This window comes from Falco naumanni, chromosome 16 (assembly GCF_017639655.2).
Source record: "Falco naumanni isolate bFalNau1 chromosome 16, bFalNau1.pat, whole genome shotgun sequence".
Lineage (NCBI taxonomy): Eukaryota > Metazoa > Chordata > Aves > Falconiformes > Falconidae > Falco > Falco naumanni.
Genome location: NC_054069.1, coordinates 1,046,550 through 1,068,998, shown reverse-complemented (window position 1 = coordinate 1,068,998; position 22,449 = coordinate 1,046,550). Strand labels below are relative to the sequence as shown.

Here is a 22,449-nt window from a genome sequence, read left to right as displayed (position 1 = left end):
AGGCAACAAAGTTGATTACAGCGAAGGCTCAACATTTCTCTTGGTTTTGTGGGTGTTGAGTACTGTAGGCAGTTACTCCTCTGACGCTGCTAGGTGCTTACAAAGCTGGATTCCCCCTGAAATGATCAGCTAATTGAGCAGTAGGTTCTCCAGAAACTCTGAAACTGCTAAATTTCTTTGCTTAGTGTGCACCAGCATGCAATACACACTAACCTGCAAAATGAGTGCTAAGTGATTCACCCCTCCCTGCTGAGTGATGGAGATTAGGAAGATCTCATTGTGGCCTTGGGTGTCAATGCAGCTTTTGTATCAAGACATGCAGTAAACATCCAACTCTGATGCCTTAAACAAAGTGAGCTTGCTGGAAATACAGCTACCTCTAGTTTCCGATTTCAGCAATAGGCCTTAAAATAGTCTGCTCCAATAAGGAAAGGATCATTAGATATCGGGCTGGAAACTTCCGTCCTCTTTGTCTGCTCCAAACACATACTAGGAGGCGGGTGGAATATGCTTGTACTTTCTCAATCCGTGAAAACACTAACCATGTCCTTGCTAACATTTTCTTAGTAGCTTCTGCATAGTTTCTTCTCTGCTAACCAGCTGGTGCACTACATGTGGTGGGTGTGGTTGTGGAGTGCTCCTACTTCCTACCTCAAACTTGAAAAGTTTTCTGGATTACCCCCCAACCCCGGTTTGTACAGGCTACCACCTCGAGTAAGGTAGTGTTTCCTCAGGGGCTGTGCTCAGGAGAAGGATTCAAACTGGGAGTTGGTGGCAGGCAGAGAAACGCTGGGCAGAAGTCGTACTCCAGAGCCTTCGCCAGCTCTTCTCCTTTCAGTGCTCCAGAGGGAAGGGGGATTTGAACGGTGGGTGTGTGCAGTGACAGATTGTGCAGAGTGTGCGCTGAGGCTCCTTTTGCCTACCTGAGCTTAGAAGAAAGTCAAAGCTGGTACAAATGGAAGAACTCACTTCCAGCCCTACCTGAGTTGGCACAGAGCACGTCCTGTGTTTTCTGTGTAGCCTTATACTCTAATTCTTCACCACCCTCACCTTTGTGAGAGTGAGGACAGTATTTTCCAGCCTCATGAGCTGCTGTTCATCCACCGAGCCACAACACGGGGAAGGTACGTGCTCGTGACCTGCCCCAGCTGCAAGGCAGCATCATGAAAGAAATGAGACTGAGTCACAGTACTGAGCAGACGAAGAGCATGCACACCAGGCACGGTGGGCCGCATTCAGGCCCTGTTAAGCTGCTGTACCCTAACTGTGTGCTGTCTTCCCTAGCAGGACTCGGGAACACGGACTCTGTACGCAACTGTACACAAATGCACTGCCCAGACAGCTATTAAAAGCTGTAATTTAGGGCCCATAATGTCCACCTGACATTATGTCCAAGACTGGTAGACAGTCTTTCTGATTGCAAATCTGATTCTTGGCAAGGGCATCCCCTTGCCCATGGACATCTTACCTGGACAGATTTGCACCTCTCCTATTCTAAAACCTAAGGTTTCAGTCAAGTCTCTTAAGTTAATGCGTAAGCTCAGCTGGAAACCTTTGGAAACCCCCCTGCAGTATTTTGTAGGTTGCAAGCCACTGCAACGTTCAGATCCCGCTGAAAGGCAGGTCTCCTTGGACCCAGAGGTCACTTGGCCGCTCTCGGCAGTGCTGCCCTTAGTCCTCTCATACCACACGTTCTTCTTCCACCAGATGGCCCAGAAAAAGCCCCGTCCAGGTTGTGTGTTAACTTGCTCTCCACCCCCTTATGTTGCAACATGTCAGCAGTCATCAGAGGGGAAGGGTAAATAGCATTAACATCAGGGACAGATGCAAATATTTAGCTTCTCAGAACACTGCTCCGGATGCTCTGTATGCAGCCACCAGTGAGCAGTTTTTGCCCTCCTTAATCTGACCTTGAAAAGCGAGCATAATCTTTTCTCTGTTCAGGGAACAGTCACATCTCCTTTGAGCTTTGGGAAACTTTCTTCCACCCAGAATGCTGTTATAGCTCATGATTGTTTTGTTCCCTGGAGGTTTGAAATAAAATGATCTTAGCAAACCACAACTGTAAAGCTCTTTGGGAAACTTTCCCTGTCTGCATCAGATGATTCTTAAACAGCTAATGGCACAGACTTTGGCAAGTTACCACAAGGCTAAGCACTTTTCATTCTGTTAACTTGCTGTCTTCTGCTTAAGTGGCTTCAGCAGCTAGCAGAGAGAGCCCGGGTTTGGAGAAGGCAACAACTTTATTGCTTGCTGCTCTTCTGTGCTTTGCCAGTTGAAGTTGCAGGGAGCCTTAGTAGAGGAAAAGAGCAAAGGTGAGAATTCCCTGTTAGTTCCCTGGTGTTGCTGTCCAAGTGATCTCTGTCACAGTTACCACAGCCACCCTGTCACTGGTTCACAAGAGTAGAAATAGTTGCGTTCGTAGGTGGGCATTCATCCCACCCGGCCTTGAGTGGGTGAAGTGCTAGCTCCCCTGCTCGTCACAAGCCAGGGCATCCTGGGTAGGTGCTTCATTTGTTATCTCTTCTGGCCCTGTGCCCCCAGCTGCTCTGAGCATTGCTGCAGCCAGTAGCTAGCAGCTCAGGGCAGCGGCCGTCAGAGCTGTGTGGCCCTTTGTCGCATCCTTGCCGAAGCAGAGGCTCCGAGTTCAGCCCTGCACGCTCCCCCGGTCTTTAGAGGGTTTGCAGAAGGACTGCAGTCTCCCAGTTGGGATGCAGAGGATGCTTTGGTTTAAGCTGCTGTCCCTGGGCTCTGGTTTAAGAGGGGGGCTCAGCCTTAGTGCTGATGGCGCTGGCCCCAGAGGAAGGGACCCTCTTGCTGCTCCGTTTCTCGTGCTGATTTTGCCCGGTGAATCGCTGGGTGATTCCCAGCTCCCTGGAGAATGGAGCAGGGACTAGATGGCGCACTTGGGCTGGGCTGGGCACCAGCCCTTTCTCAGCAGAGCCCTTCTCGTGTTCCTCAGACAGCCGGAGGCTCTACCCACCCGTAACCCCGGGTGGGGTGGCCCTCGTGCCCCCTTCCCCTGCTGACATGCTGGCTGCTGCTCACAGCTAGGCGCAGGGCATCCTGGTGTAGGTCTGACAGGCAGAGGCCACCCTGCAAGGGGGCAGCTGAGCAGCCGCTCTGCTCTGCGCCTGTTCTCCAGCCGGCTCTTGCTAGGGTTATCTGTGACTCGTCTTTTGGCTCCGTGCATGCAGCAGGCTCCCCCACGGCTCAGTGGGGCCTTGGGAGAGGGAGGCAGACCTGCTGTAGTGGAGTAAATCCACACTGAGGGCAGGTAGTCACCTGGGTATTCCCAAAGGGATATACCAGCGTTCCCCTTGAGAAGAAACGTGGCTTTCCTGCTGCGAATAGGAAGTGGCTGCTCTTTCCTTCTGAGGCTGGTGGTAGCACACAAGCAGCTGAAACTACACTTGTCCCTTAAGCCCTGAAAACCCACTGATGTGATGGGCACGGGCAGTGTGTCTGTGGTGTGTTTCTCCCTGGTTGGTTCTGAGCACTGCAGCCAGCGTTCTTCCCTCCCATTTACTCTGGATTTTCTAACACTCCCTGTTTTTGGAGTACTCCCATCAGTCTCTTATAAAATGTGCTCCTGCTTGTTGCAGATACTTGGCAAATAGGTCAAAAAGGCACACTCTGGCAATGACCAACCCTACAGCTGAAATCCCTCCAGACTTGCAGAGGCAGCTAGGACAGCAGTCCTTCCGACCCCGGGCTTGGGCTCCACACCTGGTACCCGATCAGCACCGGTGAGTAATGGCACCGGCCGTTCGGGCAGCTTTGCGCCAGGAAACCTGCTCAGATGTCGTCTGGAATGGAGCACTGAGGACATCCCGCTTGGCAGGGAGGGGTGAGGAGGAGGAACAAATACAAAGAGCAGACCCGCAGAGCAGAGGGTGTCTGACCATGATGGGGACACTGGAGTTCTGTGCTGGCGTGGGCTCAGTGCCCACACAGATACAGGCAGCGTGGGGGCAGGAATCAGCTGGCTCTTCCCCTCCAGTCCCGTTTTCGTGGCTGAAGATGACTTGCCGGAATGGCTGCCATCGCATAAGGGTTGGGAATAAGCTATTCATTTCAAAGGAAAGCTTTTCTCTGTTGTAGTGGTAGGTGTCAAGTTAGCAGTAGGTAGCAGATTTTCTGCAGAATGTTTTCGGAGGCAGATGCAGGCAAAAGACTGCATCAAGAGTCATCTACACCACAGCTTAAAAACCTCACTGTTCTGCACCAGAGTTGTGTGTTTTGACTGCGAAGTCTCTTTGCAAAGCTCCTCAAGAGTCATTTTATTTCTAATCTGAATCCCTGATGGGAGTGATGTGGGGAAAGGAAGCTGGAGTGGGAAGAAGAAAATTGCAACGTCTGGGAAAGAGGGAACCTCTGCAGCTTGGATCTAAACACACTCAAAATGCGTGGGTGGGGCACTCCTGATGGAGAGAGGGGTTAATTTGATGCAGGGTCCTTGCCACAGCAGCAAATGGGGGATGCTAGTGCTGCAGAGGGAGCTTAAAAACCAGGGCTCTGAACCTCTCAGTGCTGAGAGTGCAAACCAATTGCAAACTGCAGTTTGCTGCCTGTTGGTCTCAACTGTTGAGAAAGCAGTCGCCTACCCGGCTAGATTGGTGCTCGTGTTCAGTCTTTCAGCCAGCTCACACTGGCAGGCTTGACAAAGCGCTTTTTATTGTAGCCAGATACCTGCTGAGCTGAGCACTGATGTAATCAGCAGAGACAGGTGAACTCTGAGCAGACTGAGACAGTGCTAGTGCCACGCTGGAACTCCGGAAAACCAAGATAAGCACCTCTGTACCCTGAAGTTAGTCCCTCACAGAGGTGCTTGGGGGATGGGAGGAGCAGGAGGAGAAAGATTTCTAGGGTCACAGCTGGATAGGAGGAGGAGTGCAGCTTGCAAAACAACCAGAATGTGCTGTGTCCTGCTTTAAGGATTGCTTCAAATCATAAAGGTAAGCTGGGTCTCTCATGCACTGCAAGAACTGATTTTTTACACGAGCATTAAAACATGTCCTGTAAATACGTTGGTGTCACCTCTGCCTCTTGGCTTTGGAGTCCTGAGGCTGTTGCATCATGAGCAGGGTGGTATCTGCCCATTCCACCCTCTGTGTCAGTAACATGCTGTGAGCCTGCCTCGTGTTTTACCTGCAAAATCACAGAAACTTCATCTTACCATGGCCTAAACAGATTGCCCCGTGTTGTGTCCAAGACATGTATGGCACAGGAACCATTAGCAGTCCTGTGTCATCACATGAATAGACCGAAGTTATTGAATGGCAGGTGGGTTTTTATTTTAGCACCTAACAGGTTTTAAGCCATCTTCTTAAGTAGCACGTGGTTTTGGTCATGGGAACTTAGTAACTGAAAGCAGAACTGAAGTACCACAGTTGTACCAGGCAGGACAGTTGTTCTGCCTTGGCCACGTGGATTTGGGAACCTCAGCATAATTTTATCTGTAGCTTCTGCTTTCCATCACTACAGCAGGAGATCAGATGGATCAGGACAATGGATGGAGTGGCAGCAAAAGGCAGGGGCACAGCACTGTCCTTGGAAGAAAGTTGTGTGTCATCTATAGAAACTAAAGTAGGTCCTAAGGCAGACCAAGTGACAAGAACTGAACCCAGCATGCTGGAAACGGTCCAGCATCAGTCACCTTCTGATAAGGGGAAGCCTCTCCTGGAGAAACCATTTCACTTGGTGAAACAGGCTTCAGGAAAGCTGTGCTCAGAGTAGCCACAGCAGTGACTTGCCTGCAGTAATGTGGTTCAGGGCCACACCAGTGTGCAGCCAGATGGGCTCCTGTCGGGTTTAGTGCCAGGATGTCAGCAGTGCTGTCAAGACCATGTCTCTGTGAGCTTCTCACAGACAAAGGCTGCTGTTGGAGCCTGTACCATGAAGAATACTCCATGTTTGCTGGGTTTTATAGATTGCATTTGCACAGGAACCATTAGTGCAGGCAGAGAAACCTGATTTTCTTTGTTGTAAGACACAGTGACGTGTATGGAAAGTTAGCTTTGCTAATGGTAGCACAGGTTGCACCTAATGGCAGGGCAGGAGCTTAGTGCTTGACTTTGGTAATGGGGAGCACCAACTCTGGGAGAAAACAGCTCCTGAAAAAAATTTGGCTCCCTCTGATGGTGAAGAGGAAACCTCATTGTGAAGGGAAGGTGCTTGTAGTGCCTTGGGCACGGTTGCCTCCAAGGCTGGCTGTGTCTGCTTTTCGAATGTCCCCATTCTGATCACCGAGTGCCAAGCATCCGGGCAGCTGGGAGGCTCTGCCTGTGAAGTGACAGCTTGGTTAATGCATTAGAAAGATTTCCCCTACTGTGCAGAGTTACGTCCCTGCCCTCTTTCTTTTTTTGATTCAGTGCATCTCTAAGCACAGATGCCAGCCCCCCTTCCTCCTCAGAGGCTGCAGAACGCTCAGGCTCCTTTCTCCATGTGCCCCTCCTGTTTTCCACAGGCATCGGTTGTAGTCAGGGGCCCTGGGGAGCTGGAAGGCTCAGGAAGTGGCAACTGAAGAGGGGGATTTCAGATGTTTATGGTGCTGAATGGTTTCTGTAACCCTTTTCCATCTGAGGGATAGATCCATCTGAGGGATAGATCCATCTGAGGGATAGATCCATCTGAGGGATAGATCCATCTGAGGGATAGATCCATCTGTATGGGTGGACAGTGAGTTGCTGCCCATCTGGAGTCTGGTTTCGGGCTGAGTCGTCTCCAGCCTTAAAACACGTTCATCTGCCCAGGCACTGAGGATACTCAGTAATCCTGTTTCCTGTTCATGGTAATGATGGCACTTCATTTCTTGATCTAAAACATGGTTTATTCTGGGTGAGTGGGCAGGTAGAACTTGGCATGGCTGGTGTATATTACATGTCTCTGCACCAGAGCTTGTTTTTTTGCTGGCATCACTAACCCACTTCCCCATGTGTTCAGTTCTATTTACAAGGACTCAAATACGCTGCACCTCCCCACTGAACGCTTCTCCCCGGTTCGGCGCTTCTCTGATGGTGCTGCCAGCATCCAGGCTTTCAAAGCCCACCTGGAGAAGATGGGCAATAACAGTAGCATCAAACAGCTTCAGCAGGTAAGGGAGGGGTGGGGGTCCTCAAAAGAGCCTCTGCAACGGCTTCTTATTGCCTTAGCCTTGCTGCCTCAGGGGGCAAAGAGTGAAATCTTCACTGCTAATGGCTGAGGACGCGCAGTGGTGCCTTTCCCTCTGTATATCTGCAGCAACCCTGCTGAGTGTCCTCTAAACGTATGTTCTGTTTGCCTGCAGGCCAGGAGCCTTGGGGGCTTCCACCCCCCTTTTTCTGGGGAGCAGATCACATGCATTGCCCGTGCGTGGGCTGTTCAGCCTGCCCTCGCAGGTCCCGCCAGCGCTGTCAGGCTGTGGCTGCTGCTCTCCCACACTTTATGTGGCAGTAGAGTTTTGGGGCTGTTCCAGGGTGTCCTGGGAAAAGGGCAGTTCCTACCACCAGAGTTTTGGAGTGTATTGTATGCTCTTCCCGATGCAGCCAGAGCACGTCTTATCAATGGCTTGAGCAGGATTCGGCCCCAGGACAGGACTTTCACCTTGCAACACAGCAGAAATATGAGATGCTCTTTTGACCTTGAAGTTACCATTACTAGAGCTTTGTGTTTGCATTTTTAAGGGAATGTAACGGTACCAGCGCTTGGTGTCACGTGCACTCATTTCTGTTGTCTAAGGCTTGAGCTAGCCATCTTATCACACTGATTCTGTCAAGTTAAATGGATTAGGATTTCTTTACTGGCTTTTTCAGATGGGTAGGCTGCAGAGAGTGCCTTTTTGCACAGCAAGCGTGCCGTGCACGAAAAGGTCACTTACAGGGTGCATCGGATCCATTACAGGAGTGTGAGCAGCTTCAGAAGATGTATGGTGGGCACATGGATGAGAGGACGCTGGAGAAGACACAGCAGCAGCACATGTTGTACCAGCAGGAGCAGCACCATCAGATTCTTCATCAGCAGATTCAGGTACTGGAGCCTGAGCCAGACCTTCTGAAGGCTCAGCTGTGTCTTCCCGCATTGCTGCAGATGCAGCTACTGAGCGGGTCCCAGAGGGGTTGAGGAGGGTACTTTGCTCGGCTTGCTGTAGTGAAAAGCAAGCCTGAAGGACGTCAGCAGTGATGTTTGCACAGCTGCTGCGATAGCCAGAGCTGCAGTGAGGGACTGAGAATTTGGTGAATATGTCCTACTTCGCCAGTCAGTGTTTTCTAAATTTTCTAGTTGAGGCATTATTGATTGCAAACACTTTGTTTTTTCTTCTGGTGCCTGGTTCAGGACTGTATCCGGCCACCCCAGCCGTCTCCACCCTTGCAAGCTCCCTGTGAAAACCAGCCAGCTCTGCTCACTCATCAGCTTCAGAGGTAAAAGAACGGCTTTAGCGAAGCTCTGGGGAATGGGGTTTGCTCTTACTCAAGCCCAGGGATGAGCACTTAGGAGAGTCCAGGGCCGAGCTGGAAGTGTATAAAGTTAGAATAGCATAGCCAGTTCCCAGGTGAATGTGCCTGGTCCTCTTAGCTGGATTCTGTCTGAAGGAATTTTAGAAGCAGAGAAACATGATGCAAAGGCACAAACCTGCTTTCAACAGATGATTGACAGTTCTGCCTTTTGACCAGCTTAAACATGTTATTACCTTCAGTAGCCAATTCCTCTCATGCTTTCTACTCAGAGCTGCTGCTGGGTGTCTCTTACCTTCTCAGGCTTTTGGTTAGGTAACCGTCCTTGGCTTCAGCACCCTGACTTGTAGATGAGGTGGGCTGACCTGTGGGAAGGGAGAAAGGAGGGTTTCTCACTGGCCACAGTGAGTCAGGAGGCGAGCCTGGGCTGTATTATGCCCGGGTTTCTGTTGTAGCCACTGGGCTATGCTTACTACCTGTGTGACTTAGGTAAGTCCAGTGGCTCTCAGAAGAGAAACCAAGCTGTAAAGAGCTTGGGATCCCAAGCAAGGGCTGTGTGGTGTTTATTTAAAACAAGAGAAATGCAACATTTGGCATCAGCTCTCCCAGTTGAAAAGGCATCTTAATGAGGAGCAGACATGATGAAAAGGTGCTTGTTTCTCTGCGTAGGTTGCGGATCCAGCCATCCAGCCCGCCCCCGAACCACCCTAATAACCATCTCTTCAGGCAACCAAACAGCAGCCCACCTCCCGTGAGCAGCAGTGTGCTCCAGCCCCACGGTAAGCGCTGACGGTTCACCGAGCCATCTGTGCTCCTCTGGGTGGGCCACTTGGCAGAACCGTATGGTCCTACCAAACCTCCGGGAAAACAGTGTGGGGGGGTGCCGGGGGCTTCAGTTCCCCCCTGCGGCCCAGTCCTTGCGCGGTTTGCTGATGATGTAAAAGATCCTCCATCTGGCAGCAAGGGCTTGTGTTGTTGAGAGCTTGTGAGGAGCTGCCAGCTGGAATGTGCTGTTGGGTTTCTTGTCATAAGATCCTTCCTTATCGCTCCCGGGGGTGGGGAGGAAGGGCTGATATTCTTGGGTTTATGCAAATCACTGTCAGCTCCGCTTTGTTTCTCTTTCTGTGCAAGGGGCTCTTGCTGTGACCTTTGCACGCTGGCACAGCATGACAGAGCAGTCGGGAGCAGTGCTCCTCAGCACCCGCCGGGACTCCCAGTATGGCCCAGAAGAGCAGCAGCTCCCATGCGGGGCAGAGCTCGTTCCCGAGCCTCGGCACAGGTGCTGAGGGTCTTTGTTCCTTGTAGGTGCCGCCTCCCAGTCCCAGTTCCAAGGGATGCCATCCCACAACACAATCTTCCCGCAGTCTGGTAACTGTTCCCCTCCCCCAAACATGGGGCTGACGTGCCTGGGCCTGCAGCAGCAGTCACAGCCTCAGCAGGTCACTATCCAAGTGCAGGAGCCCGGCGACATGGTCAGCAACAACCTCCTGCAAGGGGCCTCTGTGGCCGGGCAGGGCATGTCCTCCCACGCGCGGGGCATGCCCATCAGCCCCAGCGCCAACCAGATCCAGATGCAGCACCGCGCTAACCTGATGGCCTCCCTCACCTACGGCCACAGGCAGCTGTCCAAGCAGCTCAGTGCCGACAGCGCCGAGTCGCACAGGTAAGGCCACCAGCCGTCCCTGCACTGCTTCCCCCCAGCTGGGAGCAGGGAGGAAGAGAAGAGGGCGGGCATCTCGGGGTGAGACGTGCTTTCCTCACCACCCCAGGACTGTGCCGCGCTGGTTTTGGGAGCAAGCTGTCTCCTTGCCCCTGGGCAGCAGTTCCCGAGCCAGGTCAGAGCTCTGCCAGTCTGCCAGGCTGCTGCATTCGCGTGCCTTAGGAAGCAGCTCATGCCCGGGAGCAGCTCTGTCTGCCTCCTGAGCAGACAAGGCAGCCCAGCATGCCAGGCCGAGCCGGAGCTGCTGCAGTGCAGTCACTCGCTCTTTTCTGTTCTTTGCAGTCTGAACGTGAACAGGTATCCCCCCGCCAACTACGACCAGGTGCACTTACACCCCCACCTGTTCCCAGAGCAGCCTCGCGTTTCCCCCAGCAGCTACAGCCCATCGGGAGGAGTTGGGTTTCCTGCAGCTCAGCAAGCTCTGAAAGTCCCGCAGCTTGACCAGTATCCCAGTTTCCCTCAAAATGCACATCAGCAACAGCAGCACTACACCGCATCGGCACTACAGCAAGCACTGTTGTCCCCAACACCTCCCGACTACAGCCGACACCAGCAGGTACCGCACATCCTCCAGGGACTGCTTTCTCCCCGGCACTCTCTCACGGGGCACACGGACATGCGGCTGCCCCAGGCAGAATTTGCACAGCTCATCAAGCGGCGGCAGCAACAGCAGCAGCAGCAAGAATTTCAAGAGTTGTTCAGGCATATGAGCCAAGGGGATGCTGGGAATATGGGCCCCAGCGTGGGACAGAACCTCTCGGAGCGCCAGTCGTTGTCTTTGCCTTATCAGAGTGCTGACGCGTACCACCCACAGAACAGCCCCCAACATCTCTTAAAAATCAGGGCACAAGAATGTATCCAGCAGGTACCTGCGTCAGTGCCGCCGCACGGATACGTACACCAGCCAGCCCTGTTCCATTCGGAGAGCATGGAGGAGGACTGCGCATGCGAGGGTGCCAGGGACAGCTTTCCAGACAGTAAGAGTTCAAACACATTGACCAAAGGTTGCCACGAGACCCCTCTGCTTGTAAATGCAGGAGGGCACGGGGACCCAGAATCTTTGCTAGGAACTGCTAATCACGCGCAGGAGTTGGGGACGCATCAATACAGACATCAGCCCGCTGCTGGATTCAGTAGGAATAAGGTGCCCAGCAGAGGTAAGGCTTCCAGCCGCTCGCGTAGGCGAAACAAACGCTCTTCCGTGCTGGCTGCGTGCCACCTGCCTTCCCGCCGGAGGACACCGTCTCTACCCAGCACGGCAAGGGTTCCGTGACATACTTTGCATAGCACGGAATTACCTAGATTCTTGGCTTTTGTGGCCTGAAGTAAATTGCAGGCATAGTCTCTCTAATAAACAGTGTTAAATAAGAAGGGAACCCGATCGGCTGCTTCTCTTTGGAATTTGACCTACTTCTGCAGGCAGGTAAAGACCAGCTGCCAGAGCACCGCCATCTTCTCGGGGATGCTGTGTGCTCTCAACGTGTTTGCTCTCGTTGGCGATGTTCCCCATCCTGTGTAAACAACAGGCTAGAAACAGTTGAGTTGTTAGCGTACCCCTAACTGTAGCAGAGGATTCCTTCTCTTGAGAACAGACCCTCGAGTCCAGGCTTTGCTACAGCTTCCGCAACCGTGCACAGCAGGAGTGGTGGTAAATGTCTCGCGGCTAAGGCTGCCTTGCAGCAGCTCCCCTGGCGCTTCGGGAAGCAGCAGCAGCAAGGCTCTAGCTCTGCTTGAACTAGAAGGGGTTGATTCTGAAGAAAGTGAGTTTAAACTTGCCATTAGCGTCTGCAGACCTTTCCTGCTAGTTGGAAGCAGTTGCGCCTTTGCTCCTCGGTGGCTGCGTTGGCAGCGGTGTGCTGTAAGAAATTCCTGCCTGAGCTGTAATTACAGGCCTTCTCTGCATGAAAAACACCATCCTAGCCCCTTGCTAAGAGGGCTTTGAAGAGAGGCTTTCCAGGCTGAGCTGGGCGGATCAGTATTCACTGCGGGGCTAAGTTGTGCTGGTCTGCAGCCATCAGCTTGCCCTTGGCACAGAGGACCCTACTGGGGAGGAGCAGTGTCCAGGGCACAGGAGGCATGGCTTTGTTTGGGGACACAGCATGGGTTTGTTGGGAAAGTACTGGGTTGGAACAGGCTGGCTCAGAGGGCAGAGCTGGCATGCCAAGCCCTGGCCCCCCAGAGAGCAGGCTGGGGGTAGGGACAAGGCACGGCTGTTTTGCAGTAGTCTTAGATTTTGGATTACCAAGGTGTTTGCTCTTGGACCGCAGGTTTCCCTGTGGTGCTTGAAGCACGAGAGGGGAGAAGCACCCCAGGTTAATCAGAGGTTGGAAGCTCTGGAGGTGCGTTTTGTTCCGAATCATGAGTTTGCATCATAATACTGTAGACTGTTCGATGAACAACAAGTTTTAATGAAGTCCGAAGCTGAATTTCTGTCCCCATAATGGTGCTAGAGCCAGTTACACAAGGGCAAAGGACTTTAGCCTATAAGACTTCGTAAATGAGTAAAAGCAAGTAAATGTTTACAAATAGTATTGTGTAAGCCCTTCTGACAGGGCTGTTTGTAGGGCTCATGTAGTAAGCTATGTCCTGAGATGTGACCGCTTGCACTGCTTTCCTCCTAGCGCTTCAATAACCCACTTGGAATCAGGCCTGCACTGCTTCGGTTCCAGGCAGGGTTGACATCTGAGCTGCCGAGGTGCCCGCACCTACGATTAAATCCTACAAAACCTCGGTGAACGTGCCGCTAGCATGCCGGTGCTTTGCCTCACCCGTGTGTAGCCCGGCTCCAGCGTTCCCCAGCACACCGTGCGCAGGCACCGGGGGATGAGCGGGGAGACTTGCCCTGGCTGAGCGTAGCTCCTCTCCCTGTGCTGGTGCTGGCAGCTGGGCTTTCTCACCCGCATCCCTGGGTTCTCCTGTTATTTTCCCTATGCTGTGTTGTAAGACTGCAGCTTCTCTTGAGACGGGGTGTATCTTCCCTTGTGCCGCGGCTCACCAAGTGTATTTTCCCTGGAGCGGGGTGTAACTTTGCAGTGACTTGGGAGTATTTGTGCCTTCTAAGGGAGCGCGTTGACCCTGATCAAAAAGCCCTGGCTTGTCTGTTGAGCATCTGCTGGAGATGGCAGCTGGTGACTGCGAGAGTGTCAACCAAGTCTGTGTTTAGGATGTGACTAAACCACTTTTGAACGACTTTGCTCCAGTTTTACTCCAACCTAGCCGTCACAGGGCTGGGAATGCTGCCCATGGGAAACCTGCCTCTCCTCAGCACTGAAGGAGCTGAGCTGGCGGCGGTGGTCCTGCCCGCGGTGCCAGTGTCACATGCCTCACCGACACAAAGGCCGCCTGGCGCAGGAGCCCGTCCCCTATGGATGCAGGGATGAAAGGCTTTCCTGCCGCGGGTTCGGGCTGCTGGAGCAGGGTTGGGGCGAGTAAGGGAGCGTGAATTCAGGCTGTCCTGTCCCTCAGCCTGAGCCACGTCCCCAGAGGTGCTGTGCTGGCAGCGGGAAGCGTGCGGTTGTATTTTGGGCCCAGGCCATTCCAGGCTAAGGGGACTTGCCCCATCGTGCCTTGTTGCCTGCAGCGCAGGGGCCGGTGCCGGGGCTCGCTGCTGGGCCTGGCTGCCGGAGCACTTCGGCACCAGGGCTGTTTGTGGAGCTGGAGAAGCAGGCTGTTGGCCCAAACAACTGTTCCCACAGTTGGAGCGGCGTCCCGAGCAGTGTGTGGGTGGCACTGCTCCGCCAACATCTGTTACTTCATGTTTTCCTTCTCGCTTTTCCGGGAAAGCTGACTGTTAACCGCACGTAACCCCACGGTTGTGCAAAGGAAGGGGGAGGCTGGCTGCATCGCTGTCTGCCCCGGGACGGGGCTCCTGCAGAACCGCCATGTCTCGGAGGGTGGAAGGGCATTGGGAGCGGCGTGCTGGCCGAGCAGCGTGGAGAGCGCGGGTGGCAGACTGCGCCTGGGACGGGGTCTCGTTTGGATCCTGGTGGCTTTATGGACAGGTCTCTGTGGGGAGCATCTTTCTGGCATCTTGCAGCTGCAGTCCCAGCCAGGAGGTGCAGTGTCCCAGCACAGCAGCAGATTGCTTCCTGCTGGCTGGAGCGCCACGAAAGCCGATAGCTCTGGCCAGGGAGCCTACCTGCAGCTGTGTCATTTCAGGGCGGCTGCCCAGTGCTCACGGCCACGTCTGCGTGTTTGTGCTCCACAGGGCTGCTCGCTGAGAGCGAGCTGTTTATGTACATCAAACCCGATGATAGGCTTCTCCACACCTCAGGACTTTATTCAAAACATCGTGTACTTGATGACGAGAGGTTTTGCTTGATAGGAATGTAGCCTTTACCCTCGATCATAAGAGCTTGCAGTGCAGATGGACTTTGCCAGGCAGAACACTCATGTACTCCTACAGCCAGATTGTAGGAGGGCAGGGAGAAGTCATCTGATAAAAGCGAACATCCTGGCCAACTCTTCCAGCAAGATTATGTTGCTTACAATTGCCAAAGGGCCGTGCTAGAACGTCCCGTGTTGTAGGCTGGGGAGATGCTTCTCCCTCCTCTCTTGTGTAATGATGTGAGCAATGCAGGGAGGAGAGTGGAGGGCGAGCTCGGGCTTGAGGGGAAGGCGGTGGTGCTGGGAGGCAGTCAGAAAGGGTCTGGTTCCTGTGCTGTGGTGGTGTTCTTGTAGACCTGATTGGAGGCAACTAGCGTTGGGATCTTTTGGGATCTTCAATGCTGAAGGGAGAAGCCTACCCAAGTGCCGTTGGGGCGGTGGGGGGTGAGGGTGCTGGTGCTGCATCACCTCAACAAGAGCAGCTGGGGGTCCCTATCCACCTGGCCAGCAGCATGCTGGTCCGACAGCGATGGGTGTTGGTTCGTGCCATCTCATCTCAGACCCACAGTTTTGCGGTGGCGCGCGTCGTTGAGAGCTGCAGGTTCCTTGTACTAATCTGTTGTTCTTCTGTCCTGTCTGATTTTCAAGAGTCCATCGTAGGGAACTGCATGGACAGGAGTTCCCCCGGCCAAGCGATGCAGGTGCCTGACCACAACGGACTGGGCTACCCTGTGCGACCCGCCTCCAGCGAGCACCCGCGGCCCAGGACCCTGCAGAGACATCACACCATTCAGAACAGTGATGATGCCTACGTAGGTTTGAAGAAACCTGTGCCCGGCAGGGCTTCAGCCAGTGCAGACCTTCCTCGATGTGTGTGGGTTACGTACAGGGTGTCCTACAGCAGAGGCAGCGCCCGGCTCTGCGGGGCTGCTGGGGTTGAAAAGCTGTGGGGGATGCTTTGGTGGGCACATCATGTTTGCTTGATACCGAAAATGTTTTAGCAGAGACCGATGTGGGAATGCTCCTCCTTCGCCAGTCTGCCCCAGGGCCGCTCGCTTCTGTAGCTGTGGCATCTCTTCTTTTCCCTTCAAGGACCTTCTGATGAAACAGTCTGGGCTGCTGCAGGCCTGGCTCTGGCTGTGGACGGCTTTGCAGACACACCGAGCCCGGCTTTCAGTTCTGCAGTGCTGCTAAACCAGCTGGCCATGGCAGCCCAGACCTTGACCGAGAGCAGAGTGGCTGCTCCGCTCCCCTGTGTTTTGGGCTGCTGGGAACAGTCCTGCCCAGATCTTGATGTGTTCTTTGCTGCAGCGGCTTTCTGCTGTAAATGAGAAGGGCTCTTCCCTAGTTAATTCAGTGCAGGTCCAGAAGGGACTTGGACTGTCCAGTCCATTGTTGTGTTGAGGGGACGCTGGCTGCACCTAAGCTGTACTTGATGTACAGCTCTTATGTGTACATGGAAACTCGCTGAAGGCTTGCAGAAGCTCCCGGGTGGCCTGTCAGAGAGCTGGGGGAGCAGCAGGGTGCCTCATCCCGAGCCCTCTTTGACTTGTGTCCTGCTGTCTCTGCAGGTGCAGTTAGATAACTTACCTGGAATGAGTTTAATGGCAGGAAAAGCACTAAGCTCTGCTCGGATGTCAGATGCCGTCCTCAGCCAGTCGTCGCTGATGGCCAGCCAGCAGCTGCGTGACAGGGAGAGCGAGGGTAAGGACCTGGCCGAGCTGCAGAGACGTGGCATGGAGGGTGTGAGCCGTTGTTCAGGCTCTGGGCCGGGAGCGGAGAGGAGCAGCTTGCAGGCTGTGTTGCAAAGCCACCTCTCCTCCGAGTGAGCGGTGCCGGCAGGGAGCAGGGGCCGCGTGGGCCGTGGGGAAGCGCCTGCTGGTGAAGGGCAGCTCCTTGGGTGCTGCTGCTGTTAGAGCCCGGGCTGGCAGGAGCAGCAGTCTGGGCATCCTGAAGAAACACCGGGCTGCTTTGCCTGTGATGTGACCCTTTAGGCTGTGACAGCCTGCTGGCGTGATCCCCGCGCTGGAGCTGTAACGCCTCAGTGCTCCTTGTGCAAACTCTGATGCCGTTCTTTGACCTTTCAGAATGTGGGGAAAGTTTGGAAGGTCAAGAGCATCCCAACCTAGGTGATGGCAACCAGCATCTAAACACCTCCTGTTACCCGTCGACATGTATTACAGACGTCCTACTGAGCTACAAGCACCCGGAGGTGCCCTTTGGGATGGAGCAGGCAGGGGTGTAACCAGGAGGGGTGAGTATTCCAGCGTCCTTCTCTTTGCAGCCGCACACCAAGGGTCACCCAGATGGTGGGGTGTCTCCTTCCCTGCCTGACCCTTGCCTCAACACTGGTGCGAGGCTGCAGGAGAGACAGTCGGCTGCCTGCCGGCCCCCCCTTCGTTCAGGGGCAGCACCCCCCTTCCCAGGCCTTGGCTGCTCTTCCAGAGCCCCGTTGCATCAGCCGGGATGTAGCCTGGGGGTCTGGACTGGGAATGCGACGGAGGGCTGTGGAGGCAGAGGTGCCATTCTCTGGTGTCTCCTAACATCTCTGCTTCTTCTCTCTCTTGCAGGTTTTATGTACAGCTTTGAAATGAAAAGGTCCATTTTAAACCAACAGTATCTAGCAGCATTGCGCCAAATTGCCGTAGTATTTCTGACTAACTGGAATACCATGGCCCCTTTCCTCATAATCAGTTCATCCAGTGTGTTGTTCCTTTGGTTTCTTTAATTTTTGCCACATTTGCCTGTAACTCCAGCTATCACAGAAATAACCAGAGAACCTGAGCCCTACACGTCGGCAGAGGATTTGCGGAGCCCGAGCACTGAGTCTGGTTTGGAGGGCTGTCACTGACCAGGGCCAGGCAGCCCCAGGGGCTGCTCCAGCCCCTCCTCCACCCGGAGGGGACTGCCACCTCCCCGGAGGGGACTGCCACCTCCCCGGAGGGAGCTGCCACCGCCCCGGAGGGGGCTGCCACCGCTGGAGCCTGCCCCGGGGGGAACAGCAGGCAGGAGCCAAGCAGGTCGGAGCAGGGGTCCAGCTCCCCGGAGCAGGGGTCCAGCTCCCCGGAAGCCACGCTGTCCTTCCGCTCTTTAACCCTTTGCACTGGGGAGGGGCCCGGCAGCAGGACCCCAGCCCGGCGGCGCTGGCGGGGGGCGAGGTGGGTGCCAGCCCAGCCACGGGCCCTTCCCATGAGCTGGCAACGCAGCGCTCGTCCCACCACTCATCCCACCCCGGGGCTCCGGCCAGCCGGCGGGGGACACCCACCCCTGGTGCAATATGCTTCTTGTCTCATTTTTGTCTGCTTTTGTTCCTTCTCTGTTTGTCAGTGTGCTGAAAGGATCACCTCCTCCCTGCCCCCTGCTCCCCTTTTCTTTTCAAATCCGCCTATGACTTGGGTTTTTTGTTTTTTTCTTTTTCCTGGCTTAATGTAGGGAAGACAGATTTATTTTTCTTTTCTTTGTTTTCTTAGCTTCTCCTTCTGATCATGTAGGAATTGTTTTTTGGTAAATGTTGTTTTATTATTATTGTTATTAATAAAAGGCAAAAGGAATTTCTGTTTGAGAGAAATTTTTAACTAGATTCTGTTCTATATGAATTGTGACTTGCACCTTTTGTTCAAAGTATTTTATTTCTTTTAATGACATTGTACTTGTGACTGGTTTTCTCTCTCGTGCCAGTGGCGACAGTGGTATTCTCCTTTATACAGTTCGGACGTGCATAGGTCTCTTCTTTGTCCTCCTTTCCATCCTTTCCTTGACGGATAGAGCGTGAAGCCCCCCCCACCCCCCACCGGGGCTCGGGAGCACTCGGTGTCATCATTGCCTTTGGGACTTTACAAGCTACAGCTCAAATTCTTCTTATTGACACTTTTCTGGAATATTTTTTTAAAAAAGGAAAAACCGACCCAGCCCTCCTGAATTTGCACAGAAGGAAGTGTGAAACCAGCACGGCAGAGGTGACTTTGCTATCCTTACCCACGCCTCTTCCCGGCCCCCCTCCTCCCCTGCCCCGGGAAAATAACGCTAACTGGCTCTGCCATCCCGAAAACCAGAGAGGAGAGAACCTCTGCGGCCGCCGAGCGGTGGCCAGGCCGCCGCTTCTGCCGGTGTCCCAGTGCCAGGCGGCTTTGCTGGGGCGCCGCCGTCCACGCACGATCCCTGCCCTGGTGCCTGCGGGCCAGGGGGGTGTGGGGAGCCAGGTGGGGCTTTGCCGGACGGAGCGGGGAGGTAGTGGGAAACACTGAAAGCCTTTTGCTCCGTACCTTTGGTTTGTTTTCCTTTTGTTTACATGACACTGTATTTCTGGGAGAGTCGAAGGCCGCCCTACAGCAAGCATCCGAAACAGCAGGGACTCGCTTAACCGTGCCATTTCGCAGTATCACACTTTTTTTTATCATTGCTTTGTATTGTAGTAATCAATACGCGCAGTATATGTTGAATGTATATTAATATACTTTGCTATTATTTCTGTTTTTTGGAAATGTCAGAAGTATTTTTTTCTTCCTCATTTATGTTGGACTAAAAAAAGTTTCAGTAAATCTTCAGTCCATTTTTTTGTGGGTCACTTGCAACTAGTCAATTAGTTGGACAGTGGGATCATGACAAATAAAACCATGATTATGATCTTCTCTGGTCTCCTGTTTGCCTTGTTGCTCCATGCCCGCTGTGGAGGCGGAACAGCCTCACACCTCCGGGGGCAAAAGCTGGAGGCACGGCAGCGCGGCCACGCTGGCTCCCAGCCCACGCTCTCCTCCGTTCCTCCCCAGAGCGCTGCCCTCCTCGGGGGCAGCACGGCACCCTGCTTCTGTGGGGCACCCTGCTTCTGTGGGGCACCCTGCTTCTGTGGGGTTTCCCGAAGCCCCCGGCTGCCTGCCCAGCCCCCACACAGCGGCAGGACCTCCGACTCCGACTCCGGTGCTTGGCTGCTCTGACTCATCATGCGGAGGATGCTCTGCAGCTGCAGTGGGTTTCGCTCACGTCAGCCCCTGCGGCTGCTGCGGCTCCCGGCTCTGCCAGGGCAGAGGGCTCCGGGATGGGGGCACCCAGTGCCCTCCTCCACGTCTGCCCACCCCCCTCAATGCGGCTGGTCTGGTTACCTTGACCTCACTTGGCCAGCTCCCGGTGCAAGGCTGAGATCACTGCTTGCTTCCAGGCCCAGTTTTTCGCCCCGACGAGCCCAGCCTGAGCCCGGAGGGGCCTGGGGAGCTGCCTGGGCTGGTGGGGAGCACGGCAGAGTTCCTGCCCCCCCCCCCCCCCCGCCCCCATCCCCTTCGGGAGGAGCAGCCTGGCACTGACGGTCTGGGCTGCATCCCTCCCTCAGTGGGCAGGGAAATGTGGTGTTGCAGATCAAACCTGTCTTGTTGAGCGTGTCCTTCCAAAGCTGGGCTTTCCCGGGACCGAGGCTGGGAGAGGAGAGGTGAGGGAAGGGAGCTGTGCCTGGGGAGCCGGCCTGGGCTTGGGGCTCTCTGCAGCCCGGAGCATCGCCCCGCAGCTTCCCTGTGGCATTAGGCAGCCCCTCCTGCTGCCTGCGCCATCCAGGGGCTGTGCCCCCATTCTCCCCATCCCCTCTTGCCAGGTGGGTCCATGCGCTGGTGGCAGTGGGACGGGGCAGCACCTTGGTTTGGCTGCAGAGCGGCTTTGGGCTGGGGGGGGCATTTGGGGTGGCCGTGCCGGGGTGCCGTGGCCAGGCTGGTGTCTGCGCCCAGCTGAGCCTCTGCTTTGCTGCCCGGGTGCCCGGGGAGGGCTGGCGTGAGCGTGCGTGGGGACACAGCTCCCAGGACCTCTGCGCCGGGAAAAGGGGGTGATGTGAGCAGCAAGGGTCTCGGGGAAGAAGAGGCAGAGACCCACAGCGGTGGCGAGCGGAGGACGAGGGGTCTGGCGACGGCGGGCCAAATCCCTGTGGGTGTCAGCCTTGTCCCCGGGCTGGCGGCCAATCCCTGGGGGCTGCGAGAGGCCCTGGCGAAGCCGCAGGCGAGCGGGGGAATCTGGGTCACCAGGAGCGTAAACAGGCTCCTTGGCCAGCGAGCCGCGTCCCGCCGGGAGCCCCTGTTTGCTCGCCGCCCCTGCCAAGCCCGCGCGCCTCGGCGCTGGCCCGCGCACGCGATCCTTGAACCCTCCGCGCCACATCGCCTGGCTGGGGAGCGATTTCTTGGGCTACAGCCTGGCTTATCTCCGGCAGGAACTGCCCCTGCTGCATAAATAGCGGCGGTGGGGAAGCAGCCGGCACAGACAGGACGACCGGCAGCACAGCAGCAGCAGGAGGGAGCTGGTAAGAGCCTGGGCTGCTCCAGGGGGCTCCGGAGCCCCCATGGCACCACAGGGGCCGGAGTCCTGCTGCTCCTGGGATGCGGTGGCACGGACAGGGGGGCAGCGCCGGTGCCCGTCCTGCAGCCGTCGCCCACGGTGCCGGAGTGGGGGGCTCAGCTCCTGCCGGGGCTGGCTTTGCCGGGGTTCCCTGCACCCAACTGTCTTGCTCTGCCCCCAGGTTCGGCGCCAAGATGAGAGCTGTGGTGGTGGTCCTCGCCCTGCTCTGCCTGACGGGTAGGTCCAAGTGGGGCTGGGGCTGGGGCTGGGGCTGGGGCTGGGGCGGCAGGAGCTGCAAACCCCCACGGGACAGAGCAGGTTGGGGCAGCCAAGCCCGACGCAAGCGCTGCTGGAAGCGCCTGGCTTCCAAAGCACTTTACATGTCAGGCTGCAGCCAAGGGGCTCCCTGGTCCCCTCCTGAGCCGGGCAGTCCCCGGGGCAGCGGCAGGCAGGCGGCAGGGCTGGAGCCATCCCCGCCGTGGTCCCACCAGGCATCCTGAGCGTGCCGGGCTCTCCCCACAGGCACCCAGGCCCGCTACTTCCTGCAGCAAGATGAACCCCAGGCGCCCCTGGAGCGCCTCAAGGACATGGTGGATGTGTACCTGGAGACTGTGAAGGCCAGTGGCAAGGATGCCATCGCCCAGTTCGAGTCCTCTGCCGTAGGCAAACAGCTGGAGTAAGTGGGGCGGCTGCGTGGCGGGGGGCTGGCGGGAGGTCCCCGGGCGCCATGCATGACTTTCCTCCGCTCCCCACAGCCTGAAGCTGACCGACAACCTGGACACACTGGCCGCAGCCGCCGCCAAGCTGCGGGAGGACATGGCCCCCTACTACAAGGAGGTGCGGGAGATGTGGCTGAAGGACACGGAGGCCCTGCGCCAGGAGCTGACCAAGGACCTGGAGGAGGTGAAGGAGAAGATCCGACCATTCCTGGACCAGTTCTCTGCCAAGTGGACAGAGGAGCTGGAGCAGTACCGCCAGCGCCTGGCACCCGTGGCCCAGGAGCTGAAGGAACTCACCAGGCAGAAGGTGGAGCTGATGCAGGAGAAGCTGACCCCGGTGGCCGAGGAGGCCCGGGACCGCCTGCGCGGGCATGTGGAGGAGCTGCGCAAGAACCTGGCGCCCTACAGCGATGAGCTGCGGCAGAAGCTGAGCCAGAAGCTGGAGGAGATCCGGGAGAAGGGCATCCCCCAGGCTGCTGAGTACCAGGCCAAGGTGGTGGAGCAGCTCAGCAGCCTGCGTGAGAAGATGACGCCCCTGGTGCAGGAATTCAAGGAGCGCCTCACCCCCTACACCGAGAGCCTCAAGACCCGCTTCATCACCCTTCTGGACGACCTCCAGAAGGCCGTGGCCTGAGCCGCAGGCCGGCGCAGCCAGGGACTGACCCCAGCCCTGCTCCTGCGGCCGCCTCGGGGCTGCTCCCTGCCCTGCCCGGGGTGCTGCCCCTCAGGGGGCTCTGGGGATGGGCTGCGGGAGCCCCGGGCCAGGCCAGCCCTGGGGCATCCTCCCTGGGGACCCCCCTCCTCCCCTCCCACTGCCTCCCCTCCCCGAACCGGCGTTGCTCTCAGCTTTGCCTTCCTTGTGTCAAATAAATGTGACTTAAGTTATTGGAGCTCGCTCAGTCTTTGCAGTGGATGCTGGCGGGGGGCAGCACTGGGGGCAGGGGCTGCT

At 55.8% G+C, this 22,449-nt stretch overlaps 2 protein-coding genes across 2 annotated transcripts in view; both read left to right on the top strand.

The window, feature by feature from the left end:
• SIK3 (SIK family kinase 3) overlaps positions 1 to 19,106 on the top strand; it is a 91,790-nt gene extending 72,684 nt beyond the window's left edge. Inside the window, exons 15-25 of the mRNA XM_040616222.1 lie at positions 3,606 to 3,749; positions 6,946 to 7,096; positions 7,882 to 8,007; positions 8,314 to 8,399; positions 9,102 to 9,211; positions 9,738 to 10,095; positions 10,435 to 11,309; positions 15,127 to 15,290; positions 16,050 to 16,182; positions 16,566 to 16,733; positions 17,049 to 19,106. Coding sequence (XP_040472156.1) covers positions 3,606 to 3,749; positions 6,946 to 7,096; positions 7,882 to 8,007; positions 8,314 to 8,399; positions 9,102 to 9,211; positions 9,738 to 10,095; positions 10,435 to 11,309; positions 15,127 to 15,290; positions 16,050 to 16,182; positions 16,566 to 16,723 — 2,305 coding nt within the window. The 3' untranslated portion in view covers positions 16,724 to 16,733; positions 17,049 to 19,106. The remainder of the gene's footprint in view (positions 1 to 3,605; positions 3,750 to 6,945; positions 7,097 to 7,881; positions 8,008 to 8,313; positions 8,400 to 9,101; positions 9,212 to 9,737; positions 10,096 to 10,434; positions 11,310 to 15,126; positions 15,291 to 16,049; positions 16,183 to 16,565; positions 16,734 to 17,048) is intronic.
• Positions 19,107 to 20,641: 1,535 nt separating this feature from the next.
• Positions 20,642 to 22,385, top strand: APOA1 (apolipoprotein A1). Its single transcript, XM_040616223.1, has 4 exons — positions 20,642 to 20,746; positions 20,963 to 21,018; positions 21,304 to 21,457; positions 21,537 to 22,385. Exons 2-4 carry the CDS (start codon positions 20,976 to 20,978, stop codon positions 22,132 to 22,134), a joined length of 795 nt encoding a protein of 264 aa, XP_040472157.1. The 5' UTR covers positions 20,642 to 20,746; positions 20,963 to 20,975; the 3' UTR covers positions 22,135 to 22,385.
• Positions 22,386 to 22,449: the final 64 nt, after the last annotated feature.

Excerpts from the sequence above, each read along its gene's own strand:
- APOA1 (XM_040616223.1), top strand. The coding sequence starts at position 20,976 with ATGAGAGCTGTGGTGGTGGTCCTCGCCCTGCTCTGCCTGACGG. Across the intron at positions 21,019-21,303 it reads CGCCCTGCTCTGCCTGACGG|GCACCCAGGCCCGCTACTTC; the intron begins GTAGGTCCAAGT and ends CTCTCCCCACAG. Across the intron at positions 21,458-21,536 it reads GCCGTAGGCAAACAGCTGGA|CCTGAAGCTGACCGACAACC; the intron begins GTAAGTGGGGCG and ends CGCTCCCCACAG.